Source organism: Pristiophorus japonicus, chromosome 15, assembly GCF_044704955.1.
Source record: "Pristiophorus japonicus isolate sPriJap1 chromosome 15, sPriJap1.hap1, whole genome shotgun sequence".
Lineage (NCBI taxonomy): Eukaryota > Metazoa > Chordata > Chondrichthyes > Pristiophoridae > Pristiophorus > Pristiophorus japonicus.
Genome location: NC_091991.1, coordinates 108,706,903 through 108,722,107, shown reverse-complemented (window position 1 = coordinate 108,722,107; position 15,205 = coordinate 108,706,903). Strand labels below are relative to the sequence as shown.

Below are 15,205 nucleotides of genomic sequence, written 5' to 3'. Positions count from 1 at the left end.
GATGAGTTCACAGGTGTTTCAATGAGAGACCTGACATTCCAGGTCCCAAATTACATATTGAAAGGTGGAAGATTCCTGTGCATGGATTTTTTTAACGTGGGGTGGCCGTTGCACACCAGCCACCACACGGGCTTGACAGAGCTAGGTCTTGGTCCAGTGGCAAGGGTTAACCAAGACGACTGGAGACCAGGCTCTGCTAGACCTAGTGCGTACACATGCTCTTACTATACTAGACTGGATCGACTGGGCCTTTATTCACTGGAGTTTAGAAGGATGAGAGGAGATCTCCTAGAAACATATAAAATTCTGACGGGACAGGTTAGATGCAGGAAGAATGTTCCCGATGTTGGGGAAGTCCAGAACCAGGGGACATAGTCTAAGGATAAGGGGTAGGCCATTTAGGACTGAGATGAGGAGAAACTTCTTCACTCAGAGAGTTGTTAACCTGTGGAATTCCCTACCGCAGGGAGTTGTTGATGCCAATTCATTGGATATATTCAAGAGGGAGTTAGATGTGGCCCTTACGGCTAAAAGGATCAAGGGATATGGAGAGAAAGCAGGAAAGGGGCACTGAGGTGAATGATCAGCCATGATCTTATTGAATGGTGGTGCAGACTCGAAGGGCTGAATGGCCTACTCCTGCACCTATTTTCTATGTTTCTATCCATAGATCGCAGTGTGGGCTGGCCGCTCCTGGGCCCCCGAGCCCTCGCCGCTCCTGGGCCCCGAGCAAAAACGGAGCAATCAGTAACAGTAAATAGGGGGAGGGGGATGATGACCAGCGTATTCACTTGAAAAATTGGGACTGTTTTCATCAGAACGGAGGAGATTTCTGGGTCATTTGATTGGTGTGTTTAAAATTATGATGGGATGGGACAGACAGAGAGAGAGAGAAAGAGAGAACTGTCCTGCTCGTATCCTAACTCGCACCAAGTCTCGCTCGCCCCTGTGCTCACTGACCTGCATTGGCTCCTGGTCCAGCAACAGCTCGATTTTAATTTAAAAAAATTCCCATCCTTGTTTACAAATTCCTCCATGGCTTCGCCCCTCTCTATCTCTCTAACCTCTTCCAGCCCCACACTCTCAGAGAGCTCTGCACTCCTCCAATTCTGGCATCCCTATTTTCATCACTCTAACAGAATGTCTCCAAGCACTTTAGAGTCAATGAAGTGTAGTCAGTTTGCGCACAACCGAGTCCCACAAACAGCAATCTGATAAATGACCAGGGATGAATGTTGGCCAGGACACTGGGGAGAACACCCCTGCTTCTCTTTGAATAGTGGCCCTGGGATCTTTTGCGTCCACCTGCGAGGGCAGATGTTTAACGTGTGATCTGAAAGACTGCACCTCGGAGTGCGGCACTCCCGCGGCACTGCACTGAAGTGACGGAAAAGACTGTGCGGTCAAGAACCTGGAGTGGGACGTGAACCCACAGTCCTCTGACTCCGAGGCGAGAGTGCTGTCCACTGAGCCACGGCTGATGTAGAGTAAATAGAAAGCAACTGTTTCCAGTTGTTTAGTCTAGGACAAGGGGGCATAGATAAGATTAAATGTAAGAAACATAGAAACATAGAAAATAGGTGCAGGAGTAGGCCATTCGGCCCTTCAAGCCTGCACCGCCATTCAATAAAGATCATGGCTGATCATTCAACTTCAGTACCCCATTCCTGCTTTCTTTCCATACCCCTTGATCCCTTTCGCTGCAGGGGCCATATCTAACTCCCTTTTGAATATATCTAAAGAATTGGCCTCAACAACTCTCTGCGGTAGAGAATTCCACAGGGTTTACAATTCTCTTGAGTGAAGAAGTTTCTCCTCATCTCGGTCCTAAATGGCTTACCCCTTATCCTTCGACTGTGACCCCTGGTTCTGGACTTCCCCAACATCGGGAACATTCTTCCTGCCTCTAACCTGTCCAATCCTGTCAGAATTTTGTATGTTTTAGATGTATGTAAGAGATTTAGAAGGGCGAGCAGGAGAAACTTATTTTTACATCGAGGATCATGAGGCCGTGGCATACACTAATAGAGTTAGTGATTGAAGCAGAGAACATATCGGCATTTAAGACATGGTTAGATAGTTGATTGAAGGGAAAAGGAGAATATAGGGATGTGGGGTCAGGGCAGGCACATGTAATTTGGACTACTGCTCGTGTGGAGGATAGACATCAACTGGTTACATAACACAAGAAATAGGAGCAGGAGTCGGCCAATTGGCCCCTCGAGCCTGATCAGCCATTCAATAAGATCATGGCTGATCTGATCTTGGCCTCAACTCCACTTCCCTGCCCACTCCCTATAAACCCTTGACTCCCTATTGTTCAAAAATCTGTCTATCGCCACCTTAAATATATTCAATGACCCAGCCGCCACAGCTCTCTGGGGCAGAGAATTCCAAAGATTCACGACCCTCAGAGAAGAAATTCCTCCTCATTTCTGTTGTAAATGGGCAGTCCCTTATTCTGAAATTATGCCCCTTAGTTCTAGATTTCCCCACGAGGGGAAACATCCTCTCTGCATCTATCCTGTCGAGCCTCCTCAGAATCTTATATGTTTCAATAAGATCACCTCTCATTCTTCTAAACTCCAATGAGTATAGGCCCAACCTGCTGAACTTTTCTTCATAAGACAACCCCTTCATGGTTGGACTGAATGGCCTGTTTGTCTGTTGTAATTTCTATGTAATATATGGTAGTGTCTATTACTTGAAGATGTGGTTTGTATCAAGCTACAAAATATGCATTATGCTTCCAAAAGAACTAAAATCAATAATACACATACAATTCATATTTCAAACTGACCATGATGCATAATGGTACTGCTTTTTTAAATAAAAATTCAAGTGAAAAATGTATTTCAAAGAATTATTTCAACAAAAAGTTGTTAGCCTGGAAGGTGTTTGATAACATTCCCCATAGTAGCTAGTGAAGTGTCAGCATCACTTGCAAATTCCCACGGTATTGATCTCGAGGGCCAACTCTCTGGAACTGAAGGACAAAGTCAGGCTTTTCTTCCTCACACTGTCAGATGTTGAATTTGAAAAGGGGTTTCTATCGAACGACTGACCGTAAAACTATTTACCCGCACGCCTCACTGCTGAAGCAAGCAGTATTTGAAGCCGTGGCTGCTGTCGTGTTTTGAGACCGAGGGAGTTTGTTGGAGGGACACGCGCAGAAAAATAATCTTCAACACAAAGTTGTTCTGACCTTGGAAGTGTGGAAACGTGTAAAGTGCTTTCGCAGCTCTCAGACCACGTGTGGCTAGCAATAAAAAAAATGCTTGATGTAGAAATATAGAGGGGTCATCCCACAGTCTCGCAGGGTACGATAGTATCATGGCCATGGTTATGGTACTGGACCAGCAACCTGGAGGTTGTAAGTTCAAAGCCCACCATGGCCAGCTATGAAGTTCAGTTCAATTCAATAAATTAGGGTTAAAAATTGTCCACGAATGATTGTTGTAAAGCGCTAACCGGTTCACTGATATCCTTTGGGGAAGGGTAGCTGCCATCTATATCCAGTCTGGCCAAAATGTGACTCCAGCCTCATGTTACATAGAATGTACAGCACAGAAACAGGCCATTTGGGCCAACAAGTCCGTGCCGGGGTTTAGCCTCCTCTCTCCTTATTTCATCCCTCCCCATCCAACCATTAGATGGTTGACTTTTGGTGCCCTAGCAAGCCACTCAGTTTTAGAAACCATCACTACTGAAGGCCCATCACTATCTCAGGACAACTAGGGATGGGATGTGGTCTTGCCAATGGCACCTATGTCCCGAGCACAACTTTACATAAAAGAAAGGTGCAGCGATGTTGTGTAGGACCAAATTGGCAGTTCAAGAGTGAACATTTCTTAAAGGGACCCCCCCCCCCGCCTTTCCAATGAATGACACTTATTAACTGTATTTGGAGGTTGAATGTATTTTAACGAATGAGCAAGACTGTAACTTCACTGGGTAAGTTTAACATTTTAGCCAGTGTCTATAAATTGCAGAAAGGTTATGGCTAAGATGAAATAGGAGGGTAAGTTGAAATTGTTGGCCAGGAACTATTTAAGATGCTATTTGCATCACTATCTGTATAAATGAGATCCTATATTTTTATTAATATAGAAATGGAACTGCTCATCACAATGGATAATGTAAAATTCATACGTTTTTAATCCAAGCTCTTAAATGATGTAGCAGTACCTTCTGGAGTGTGTATGATATGATTTCATTTCTAATTTTTGTTTTTGAAATACAAGTATCAGAAAGCCGTTCTTCTGACTGACTGCAATGCTCTTGGTTGCCAGGCTCTGGCGGGGGAGATAAGCCCTTTCCTGTGCAGCGGCAGCCACCAGGTGCAGAGAGACTGCCAGCCAAGCGCGCTGAACTGTTTTGTCGAAGCGATGTCCCAGTGCGTCCCTCACATTTCCATCAGACCCTGCGTGCTGAAGTACCTGGGCAAGACACACAACCTGTGGTTCCGCTCCACGTTGATGCTGGAGCACCAGGCTTTTGAAAAGGGCCTGAGCCTTCAGATTAAACCACGTCAGACGTCCGAGTTCTACGAGCAGGAAAGCATCACTCCACCTCCGCAAGTAAGTTTAACTTTGTGTCGCCAATCGCAACCTGCATTTACACAGTGCCTTTAATGTGGTGAAACGTCCCATGATGCTTCATGGGAAGTTGACACCGAGCCACATGAGATTCAAGGACAGGTGACCAAAAGTTTGTTCAGAGAGGTAGGTTTTAAGGAACGTCTTAAAGGAGCGGCGAGGTTTAGAGAGGGAATTCCAGAGTTTAGGATGTAGATAGCTGAAAACATGGCCGCCAATGGAGCAATTACAATCGGGGATGTTCAAGAGGCCAGAATCAGATGTGTGCAGTGCTAGGTGTGTGTGTTTTAAGTACAGAAAAGTGTCTGCTGTTAAGTCGGGCTTTCAGTCAAAGTAATATTTTCAAAAAGGGGAAAAGTGTTTTTTATTTTTGCTTGGAAATGTAGAGGTTTAGAGAGGGAATTCCATTTGTGAATGCCCAGCGATTGGGCAGATTCTTGCTAATAACTATCTTTAGTACTGGTGGAGTGGACTGAGCGTTGAAATTGACTTGTGGTGAAAAACAAGAAATTGAGTACAACTGAGGCAGGCAGACAGATCGATGGCCATGGAAAGATCCAGTGAAGGGTGTGACTCAACCAATCACTGATTTCTTGTTTGACTTCTCTGCAAATCAGCTACAATGTAATGAGCAGTGCATTTTTTGACTGAGGATAGAATGATACAGCACAGGAGGGGCCATTTGGCCCATCGTGCCTGTGCCACCATCGATGTGATCTTTGAAGTGAGTGTGGAGGTGCAGTGAGTTCTGTAGCACGTTGAGTGCAGTGTCCTGTGGGTTGGCGTGATGAGTCCCTGACATCCATCCGCGTGGCTGCACATCAGCTTGGGTGGGCTGCGTTTGGTGGCGTGCTCTGTATGAATGACTGACTGTCCCCTTGGTATCTAACCAACAAAGATTGGTGGGATTTAATCAATGTTACACTGGACCATGATAGAGTGTGGAAGCTGGGTAATTGAATAAATTTAAGACCGAGATAGACAGTTTCTTAACCGATAAGGGGTTATGGGGAGCGGGCGGGGAAGTGGACCTGAGTCCATGATCAGATCAGCCATGATTGTATTAAATGGCGGAGCAGGCTCGAGGGGCTGTATGGCCTGCTATTTTTTATGTTCTAAAGAGCGGGCAGTTGTTGGTCTCTGAGTCAGAAGGTTGTGGGTTCAAGTCCCACTCCAGGGACCTGAGCACATAATCTAGGGTGACACTCCAGTGCAGAGCTGTCGGAGTGCTGCACTGTTGGAGGTGCTGTCTGTCGGATGAAACGTTAAACCGAGGCCCCATCTGCCCCCTCGGTTGGATGTAAAGGATCCCACGGCACTATTTCGCAGAAGAACAGGGGAGTTATCCCTGGTGTCCTGCTCAATATTTATCCCTCAATCAACATCACAAAAACAGATTATCTGGTCATTATCACATTGCTGTTTGTGGGAGCTTGCTGTGCACAAATTGGCTGCCGTGTTTCCTACATTACAACAGTGACTACACTCCAAATGTACTTCATTGGCTGTAAAGCACTTTGAGGTGTCCAGTGGTTGTGAAAGGCGCCATATAAATTCAAGTCTTTCTTTCCTTTTTGCACTACAGCAGACACCTCTTCCGGGTGTACAACATTAACGACCTTTTTTAAAAAAGAGTGAAATTGCATAGTTTGCTTAAATTCGGGCTATGAAAATGGAAGGGATACCTGTACCCATAGAGGGATATTCGTGTCTGAAAACGCTGGCTATGTTCTGCCAGATAATTTGTTTCATGTTCTTTCCTTCTGTTGTCTGTGTCGGTCCCGAGTGCCCTTCATCTGCTGCTTGGCAGAATCTTCTCTTGTTTTTTCTCTTATACAATATTTATGGTAACCTGGGGGTGGGGGGAGGGGTGGTGGAATCAGTGTCTTGGTGTATTTAACTCCATTGTGTCATAGAATCATAGAAATTTACAGCACGGAAAGAGGCCATTTCGGCCCATCGTATCCGCGCCAGCCGACCAAGAGCTACCCAGCCTACTCCCACTTTCCAGCTCTAGGTCTGTAGCCCTGCAGGTTACGGCACTTCAGGTGCACATCCAAGTACTTTTTAAATGTGGTGAGGGTTTCTGCCTCTACCACCCTTTCAGGCAGTGAGTTCCAAACCCCCACCACCCTCTGGGTGAAGACATTTCCCCTCAAATCCCCTCTAAACCTCCTACCAATTACTTTAAACCTATGTCCCCCTGGTTATTTCCTTTACACCAATCATGTCTTGGATACTGTCTCAGTATTAATGGCCAAAAGGTGCACTCCCTCTTTTGCCATTCGCTTTCTGTTTCCCAGTTTAATTCGGAGTTTCTTTATCTCTTGCTTTCTTTCCAGAGTGCTCTTATTCTGTTCCATTGCTGTTTGTGTTTTCTTGGTCTCTGGTAAATAACATGCGTGTGTGTGTCCCCTCTCCCTCCCCCACACGACCTTTCAGAAGCTGTGAGGAAAGTAGAGCAACAAATGAGAGAAATGCAATGCCATTAACAAGGAACTCTACGCTTTCGATTTTCAGCCAGTGCCGGTTTTTAATCCACTGTTGTAAATGGGGTCAGAATATTGAGAGTTACCCAATCGGATGGCAGAGTGGAGTTGCAGGCAGCACTCGGTCATAAAATTACCCCTGCAGCAAAATAACTTGATTTGGAATTGATCTGCCAATTTTAATAATTGCAAGGATTCTGTGACAACCCTTTTTTTTGGCAGGCTATTAGTCAAATAAAGAATCACTAGAATGGTACCAGGGATGAGTGACAAGAGAAGCTAGTGGTGTTCTCCTTAGAGCATAGATGGTTAAGGGGAGATTTGATAGAGGTGTAAAAAATTATGAATGGCTTTGATAGAGTAAATAAGGAGAAAGTGTTTCTGCTGAAGGATTGGTAACCAGAGGGCACAGATTTAAGATAATCGACAAAAGAACCAGAGGGCGATGAGGAGAATGTGTTTACGCAGCGAGTTGTTGTGATCGGGAACGCGCTGCCTGAAAGGGTGGTGGGAGCAGATTCAATAGTGACTTTCAAAAGGGAATTGATAAATACTTGAAGGGGAGAAAATAGCAGGGCTGTGGGGAAAGAGCAGGGGAGTGGGACTGATTGGACAGCTCTTTCAAAGAGCCAGCACAGGCTCGATGGGCCGAATGTCTTCCTGTACGTACCGTGTGATACTATAATTCTAAAACTGTATTGTGCCAGTGTTAGCATTTTGCACGTGACCAGCTCGGTCGCTGTGTGTGGTTGTATGCAAGTTCATTGATATCTTTTTTTTAAAACTCTTGCTATAATTACACAGAACTGTAGTGACCAGCTTTAATCACATTTGCAGGAAATTTTAGATTCGCTGGCTGAACTCTACTCACTACTGCAAGAGGAGGATATGTGGGCCGGCCTTTGGCAAAAGCGATGCAAGTTCCCCGAGACGGCAACAGCAATAGCCTACGAGCAACATGGTTTCTTTGAGCAGGTACATCTGTTATACACGTTCGAGAGTCTTTGCATTCATTCTGCATCAAGCACGTCAGTATAGACACCTGCTTTCATTTCACACGGAATATTTCCTGAACTCTGCCTCATGCAGATTAATGGCTTTGTTCCGGTATTCCGATTGGGGGTGCAATTTTGTCATGGTAATTTTGGGGGAATGGTCATGGTATAAAAATACCAGTCGTGGAAGTCAACAGTCAGCGGACCTGTTTTCCCAGTGTCACGGTTGAACATAAGAACATGAGAAATAGGAGCCAGGAGTAGGCCATTCGGCCCGTCGAACCTGCTCCACCATTCAGTAAGACCATGGCTGATCTGATCATGGCCTCAACTCCACTTTCCTGCCCGCTCCCCATAACCCTTCACTCCCTTATCATTCAAAAATCTGTCTATCTCCACCTTAAATATATTCAATGACCCAGCTTCCACAGCTCTCTGGGGCAGAGAATTCCAAAGATTCACGACCCTCAGAGAAGAAATTCCTCCTCATCTGTTTTAAATGGGCGACCCCTTATTCTGAAACTATGTCCCCTAGTTCTAGATTCCCCCACGAGGGGAATCATCCTCTCTGCATCTACCTTGTTGAGACCTCTCAGTATCTTGGTATGTTTCAATAAGATCACCTCTTATTCTTCAAAACTCCAGTGCGTAGAGGCCCAACCTGCTCAGCCTTTCTTCATAAATCAACCCCTTGATCTCAGGAATCAACCTCGTGAACCTTCTCTGAACTGCCTCCAATGCAAATATATCCCTGCTTAAATGAGGAGACCAAAACTGTACACAGTACTCCAGGTGTGGCCTCACCAATATCCCCGTTGGGAATCCTTCAGCTGATTTTCCACCACAAAGGCTTGGACATAAGCGATGTTCATGTATGTTTTGCGGCGAAACTGGCCTGCAAGTCACTAGTTTCCCCAGCCAGCCCTGTGCTTGGTTAGTCATCTACAGGCAGGCCAGGGGTGATTTAAATGCAGGGTGGTTAGCTTTTTTCCATGGATCCCAATTTGTGCGCAATGTCTGGCCATTCAGGAAGACAGCGAGCACTTTGGTTTCGGCAAGCTCTCTCGATCTCTGTGGGCCATGGGAGAGAGACTACTTAAAAAAAAAAACGAATCCGGACGTGGACACCAGAGGATCAGTCCAGCAGAATACAACAGGAGAACCTCTCCCTCGATCATAGAAACATAGACATTTACAGCGCAGAAGGAGGCCATTTCGGCCCATCGTGTCCGTGCTGGCCGACAAAGAGCCACCCGGCCCTCGGTCAGCAGCCCTAAAGGTTACATATAAACCTATGAACGATGGCAGAAAGGCAAAGAGCACCCAGCCCAACCAATCTGCCTCACACAACTGCGACACCCCTTATACTGAAACATTCTACACTCCACACCAACTGGAGCCATGTGATCTCCTGGGAGAGGCAAAAACCAGATAAAAACCCAGGCCAATTTAGGGAGAAAAAAATCTGGGAAAATTCCTCTCCGACCCAACCAAGCGATCGAAACTAGTCCAGGAGATCACCCTGGCTGTATTCGATTCCCTGCAGTACTTACCATTAAATCTGCTCCATCCAACAAAAGGTCATCCAGTCTAATCCCAATTACCAGCTCTAGGTCCGTAACCCTGCAGGTTACTGCACTTTAAGTGCCCATCCAACCATCTTTTAAAAGTGATGAGGGTTTCTGCACCACTCTTCCAGGCAGCGAGTTCCAGATCAGGGAGAGCTTGTGTTTTTTTTACACTAAGTAGGCGAGCTTATGGGTGCTTTTTATATTTGTTGCTGTGCGTGAACATGAGCTGAACTGATTTTGAGCACGTCCAAATGATTTTGAGCACATTTGGCATTCGGTATGTTTTAGCATCGATGCATTCAAGGGGAAGCTAGGTAAGTACGTGAGAGAGAAAGGATTAGAAGGTTGTGCTGATAGTGAGACGAAGTAAGGGTGGGAGGAGGCTTGTGTCGAGCAAAACACTGACACAGACCATTTGGGCCGTATGACCTGTGTCTGTGCTGTTTAAAATTCTGCGTAGTCCCTACTGTGGAGAAAAGCAGTTTATAAATCAACTCAAGTGACGCCCCGCCTATTGTTTCACGACATTTTTAATGTTGGTTTGTAACTGTGAATATGTTTTTGTACCTTGAAAGGCCCAAGAAACCTATGAGAAGGCCATGGATAAAGCAAGAAAAGAAAATGAAAGAAATAATGCATCGCCTGCCATATTTCCAGAGTACCAACTGTGGGAGGACCACTGGAATCGGTACGTACCTCAGCAATGCCCTAGCTGCTGTGAGGTTTTTAAACAGCGGCGCTGGATAATTAAAGTTGGCCTGTCGTATCCTAAAACATCTGCTGCTCTTCCTTGGCACACGGATGCACTGTCTGGAGACCTCGATAACCCCTGTTCAGTGCTATCTTTTCACCATGCAACCTTTAGGTTATGCTAAACCTTTACAAATCACTGGTTCGGCCTCAGCCTGGTGTATTGTGTCCAATTCTGGGCACTGCACTTTAAGAAGGATGTCAAGGCCTTGGAGAGGGTACAGAGTAAGTTTATCTGCATGATACCAGGGGTAAGGGTCTTTAGTTATGTGAAAAGAAACCTTTGCATTTATATAGCGTTTTTCACGACCACCAAACGTCCCAAAGTGCTTTACAGCCAATGAAGTGTAGTCATTATTGTAATGTGGGAGGGACTGAAGAAGCAGGGATCACTCGCCTTTGCGCAGAGAAGGTTAAATGGAGATTAAATAAAAATATTCATAATTATGAGGGGCTTTGATAGAGAAAGTAAGGAGAAACGGTATCCTCTGGCAAGTGGGTCGGTAACCAGAGGTCACCGATTTAAAATTATTGGTACAAGAACTAGAGGTGAAATGAGGAGAAATGATTTCTCACTGAGGGTTGATATGATCTGGAACACATTGACTGAAAGGGTGGTGAAATCACATTCCTCAAACCTTCCAAAAGGCAATTGGACATGTATTTGAAGAGGACTGATTTATAGGATTATGGGGAAAAAGCTGGGGAGTGGGACTAAATTGGACAGCTCTTTCAAAGAGCCGGCACAGGGACAATGGATTGAATGGCCCACTTCGCGGCTGTATGATTTTATGATGATGATGTGTGTGGTTCTCCCAACACTTGAGGGGAGCCAAAATACTCTCTGCCATCACACGAGCTGCTGAGTGATAGATTCCCATTATGTGAGACCTGAACAGTGAGCGTTGCATAGCACAGCTTTGGCTCAAAGTATAATACTATAAATGTAGCAATTTCATTGTACTTTTTGATATCTATATGTGTGGGATGTTTTACTTTGTTAAGGGCACTATATAAATGCAGGTTAATGGATATGTAGCAGCGCAGGGATCTTCTGTACTTTGCATGTTTTTAATGTGTGCAGAAGTTCTGTTGCTAAGCTCTCCCCATCATTGAAAATAGTGAAGTGAAGGTTGATAGCATTGCTGTTAAAATAATTATAACCTATTAGTAGCATTTTTAAAAAATTGAACCCAAGGCTGTCTTTTTTCAGATAAATATTCAAAACCAAGATCACCATAAGTCCTTATCCTGCTGTATTCCTTCAACTCCAAGCTCAGTCCCACAATTTTCCACTAGATGCTGGCGGTGGGTGTGATATAGTTGCTGGGGTCTAAGTGGGAATCTTGACCCACAGTTGGCACCAGTAACCCAGCCATGCATTGATCTGTCAACCAGTAGGTTGGCACTTGCAATCATTGCACGTTTGTTTTCCATTGGGAAATCGGCGCAATCCCAGCCTGCAAGATCATCAGCAGGCCGGGGCCATCAGAGGGAGCAGGAGGGCGACGGCTGCGAAGCCAGGTCGCTGATTGCAGTGCGGGCAGGCACAGCAGGAACGACGAAGGACCGGCAAGAGTTTGTAGAAGGAAGTGACCGGGGCCAAGGAGAGACGTGATTCCGGGGCCCAGAAGTGACGAGGGCCCAGGGGTAGCACGGACCAGCCCACACTGCGATATGTGTGCGCATGAGGCCCATGCAGCAGAGCTGGTCTCCAGTCGTCTTGGGTAATCCTTGCCACTGGACCAAGACCTAGCTCTGTCAAGCCCGTGTGGTGGCTGGTGTGCAACGGCCACCCCATGTTAAAAAAATCCACACACAGGCGTCTTCCACCCTTCAACATGTAGTTCAGGACCTGGAATATTAGATCCTTCATTGAAACACCTTTGAACTCATCCCTTTTTGGCGTGGAAGCAAGTCATCCTTGCTTCGAGAGACTGCCTATGATGAATGATTTGAATAAGAAATTCTATGCTAAATTGAATAAATCAAACCACACGAACACGCACCCCTCTCTCCGGTCAGCGGTTTTTAAAGGGAAAATGAACAAATTCATGTGGAATTACAAAAACTGGTGTCACAATATACACCGAAAATTTCACTGGAGTTCAAAAAAATACTGCAATGTATAATGGGAAAGATGTTAACTGGGTTGATGTTCATGGAGCTAATCAAAGATGCTACTTTCTCCTGAACCTAACCTGCTTATTGAACATAAGAAATAGGAGCGGGAGTAGGCCATACGACCCCTCGTGCCTGCTCCGCCATTCAATAAGATCATGGTTGATCTGATCATGGACTCGGCTCCACTTCCCTGTCCGCTCTCCATAACCCTTCACTCCCTTATTGCTCAAAAATCTGTCTCTCTCCACCTTAAATATATTCAATGACCCAGCCTCCGCAGCTCTCTGGGCAGAGAATTCCAAAGATTCACGATGCTCTGAGAGAAGAAATTCCTCATCATTTGCGTTTTCATTGGGCGACTCCTTATTCTGAAGCTATTGCTTTTATTCTGTTCCAAAATCAACAGCTGCTCGAAGGAGCTGAACCAGTGGGAAGCACTGACCGAGTATGGCCAGTCCAAAGGCCATGTTAATCCCTACCTAGTACTGGAATGTGCCTGGAGAGTTTCGAACTGGACTGCTATGAAAGATGCACTGGTGCAGGTAAGCAATTCTTGAGGTAAATGGACCTGTTTATAATACTCTATATATCATTTATATTTTATATTCTTTCCGCTATTTACCCAATTCCTATAATTTCCTTAATTATCCCTTTCCTTAGCTTACGTCAACTACACCCCCATTGTAGCCAGTGAATTGTGCACTGTAGCAATGAGCAGAGATCAGGTGCTTCTTTACCTAATGTTAGCTTGGCTATTGGTATTAAATAATACTTTGTGTTGGTGCTAAGTAATACTTTGTGGTAGCATGAAATAATACTTTGTGTGTTTTGGTGAAAAATTACATTACAGTCAGATCAGAATTTTTGAATTCCACATCCCATTGTGTGCACTGAGTCCATGCGAGTTCTTTATATGGTTTGTGAATATTGAACATTTTCTCTTTGTACCTGGCTGAAAAGATGTGGCTACTTCCTGACCTCCGCCAGTGCTGAGAGGTCAATTGGTTTTGTCAACTTGCGCACAAGTTCTCAGAACTTAAAGAGGATGTAACGAGCAGGGTGGATAAGGGGGAACTAGTGGATGTGGTGTATTTGGATTTCCAGAAGGCATTCGATAAGGTGCCACATAAAAGGTTACCGCAAAAGATAAAAGCTCATGGGGTTGGGGGTAATACATTAGCATGGATGGGGGATTGGCTAACTAACAGAAAACAGAGAGTAGGGATAAATGGGTCATTTTCTGGTTGGCAATCAATAACTAGTGGGGTGCTGTTGGGATCGGTGCTGGGGCCTCAACTATTTATAATCTATATTAATGACTTGGATGAAGGGACCGAGTGTAATGTAGCCAAATCTGCTGATACAAAGATGGGTGGAAAAGCAAATTCTGAGGAGGACACAAAGAATCTGCAAATGGATATAGACAGGCTAAGTGGGCAAACATTTGGCAGATGGAGTATAATGTGGGAAAGTGTGAGGTTATCCACTTTGGCAGAAATAATAGAAAAGCAAATTATAATTTAAATGGAGAAAAATTGCAAATGCTTCAGCACAGAGGGACCTGGGGATCCCTGTGTGAGTATGTAGGTGCAGCAAGTAATCAGGAAGGCCAATGGAATGTTGGCCTTTATTGCAAGGGGGATAGAGTATAAAAGCAGAGAAGTCCTGCTACAACTGTACAGGGTATTGGTGAGGCCTCACCTGGAGTACTGCGTACAGTTTCAGTCTCCGTATTTAAGGAAGGATATACTTGTATTGGAGGCAGTTCAGAGAAGGTTCACTAGGTTGATTCTGGAGATGAGGGGGTTGACTTATGAGGATAGGTTGAGTAGGTTGGGCCTATACTCAGAAGAATGAGAGGTGATCTTAACGAAACATATAAGATAATGAGGGGACTCGACAAGGTGGATGCAGAGAGGATATTTCCACTGATAGGGGAAACTAAAACTAGGGGACATAGTCTTAGAATAAGGTGCCACCCATTTAAAACTGAGATGAGAAAGAATTTCTTCTCTGAGGGTTGTAAATCTATGGAATTCTCTGCCCCAAAGAGCTGTGGAGGCTGGATCATTGAATATATTTAAGTTGGAGATAGACAGATTTTTGAGTGATAAGGGAGTGAAGGGTTATGGAGAACAGGAAGGGAAGTGGAGCTGAGTCCATGATCAGATCAGCCATGATCTTATTAAATGGCCGACTCCTCCTATTTCTTATGGTCTTAAAACGTGTATGTCCCTACAGGAGGAGTGTGTGCTTCCTATCGGGCTAACAGACGCTCGGTACGTGTGTGGGGTTCGGTACAGCTTCATGTTGAGACCCTCGTGCATGGCAGTGGGTTTTCCCACGTGTTGGGCAGCCAGCTAGGTTTAAAAAAAAAAGAAAAATACCTGACGGAGCGTGGCCATAGAGTGTGAAGAAAGTCTGTGACCCTGGCTTCCTGGCGACGGTTTGCTCCGGATCGGAAGGCTCGCCGTGATGGGAGTTGCTGTGTCTAGCCCACACTGAGCAGAGACGGTGTACCTTCAGTAACCGCTGCGAGCAGCCGAATGGTCAACGTTGGTGTTTTCTCTTTTAATCCCCGCTCCCCCCTCACCCCCGCCACGTGGAAATATTCAGCCCGAAGGAGGATTGTATTCCCAGGCGCCCTGTTTCTCATCCGACAATTGATTACATTTACT

General features: G+C 45.3%; 1 protein-coding gene across 1 annotated transcript in view; it reads left to right on the top strand.

Annotated features, from left to right (window-relative positions):
- Nucleotides 1-15,205, top strand: part of trrap (transformation/transcription domain-associated protein) — a 236,575-nt gene that overhangs the window by 147,768 nt on the left and 73,602 nt on the right. Inside the window, exons 48-51 of the mRNA XM_070901735.1 lie at nt 4,293-4,580; nt 7,925-8,062; nt 10,229-10,341; nt 12,934-13,069. Of these exons, the coding sequence (XP_070757836.1) occupies nt 4,293-4,580; nt 7,925-8,062; nt 10,229-10,341; nt 12,934-13,069 (675 nt within the window). The remainder of the gene's footprint in view (nt 1-4,292; nt 4,581-7,924; nt 8,063-10,228; nt 10,342-12,933; nt 13,070-15,205) is intronic.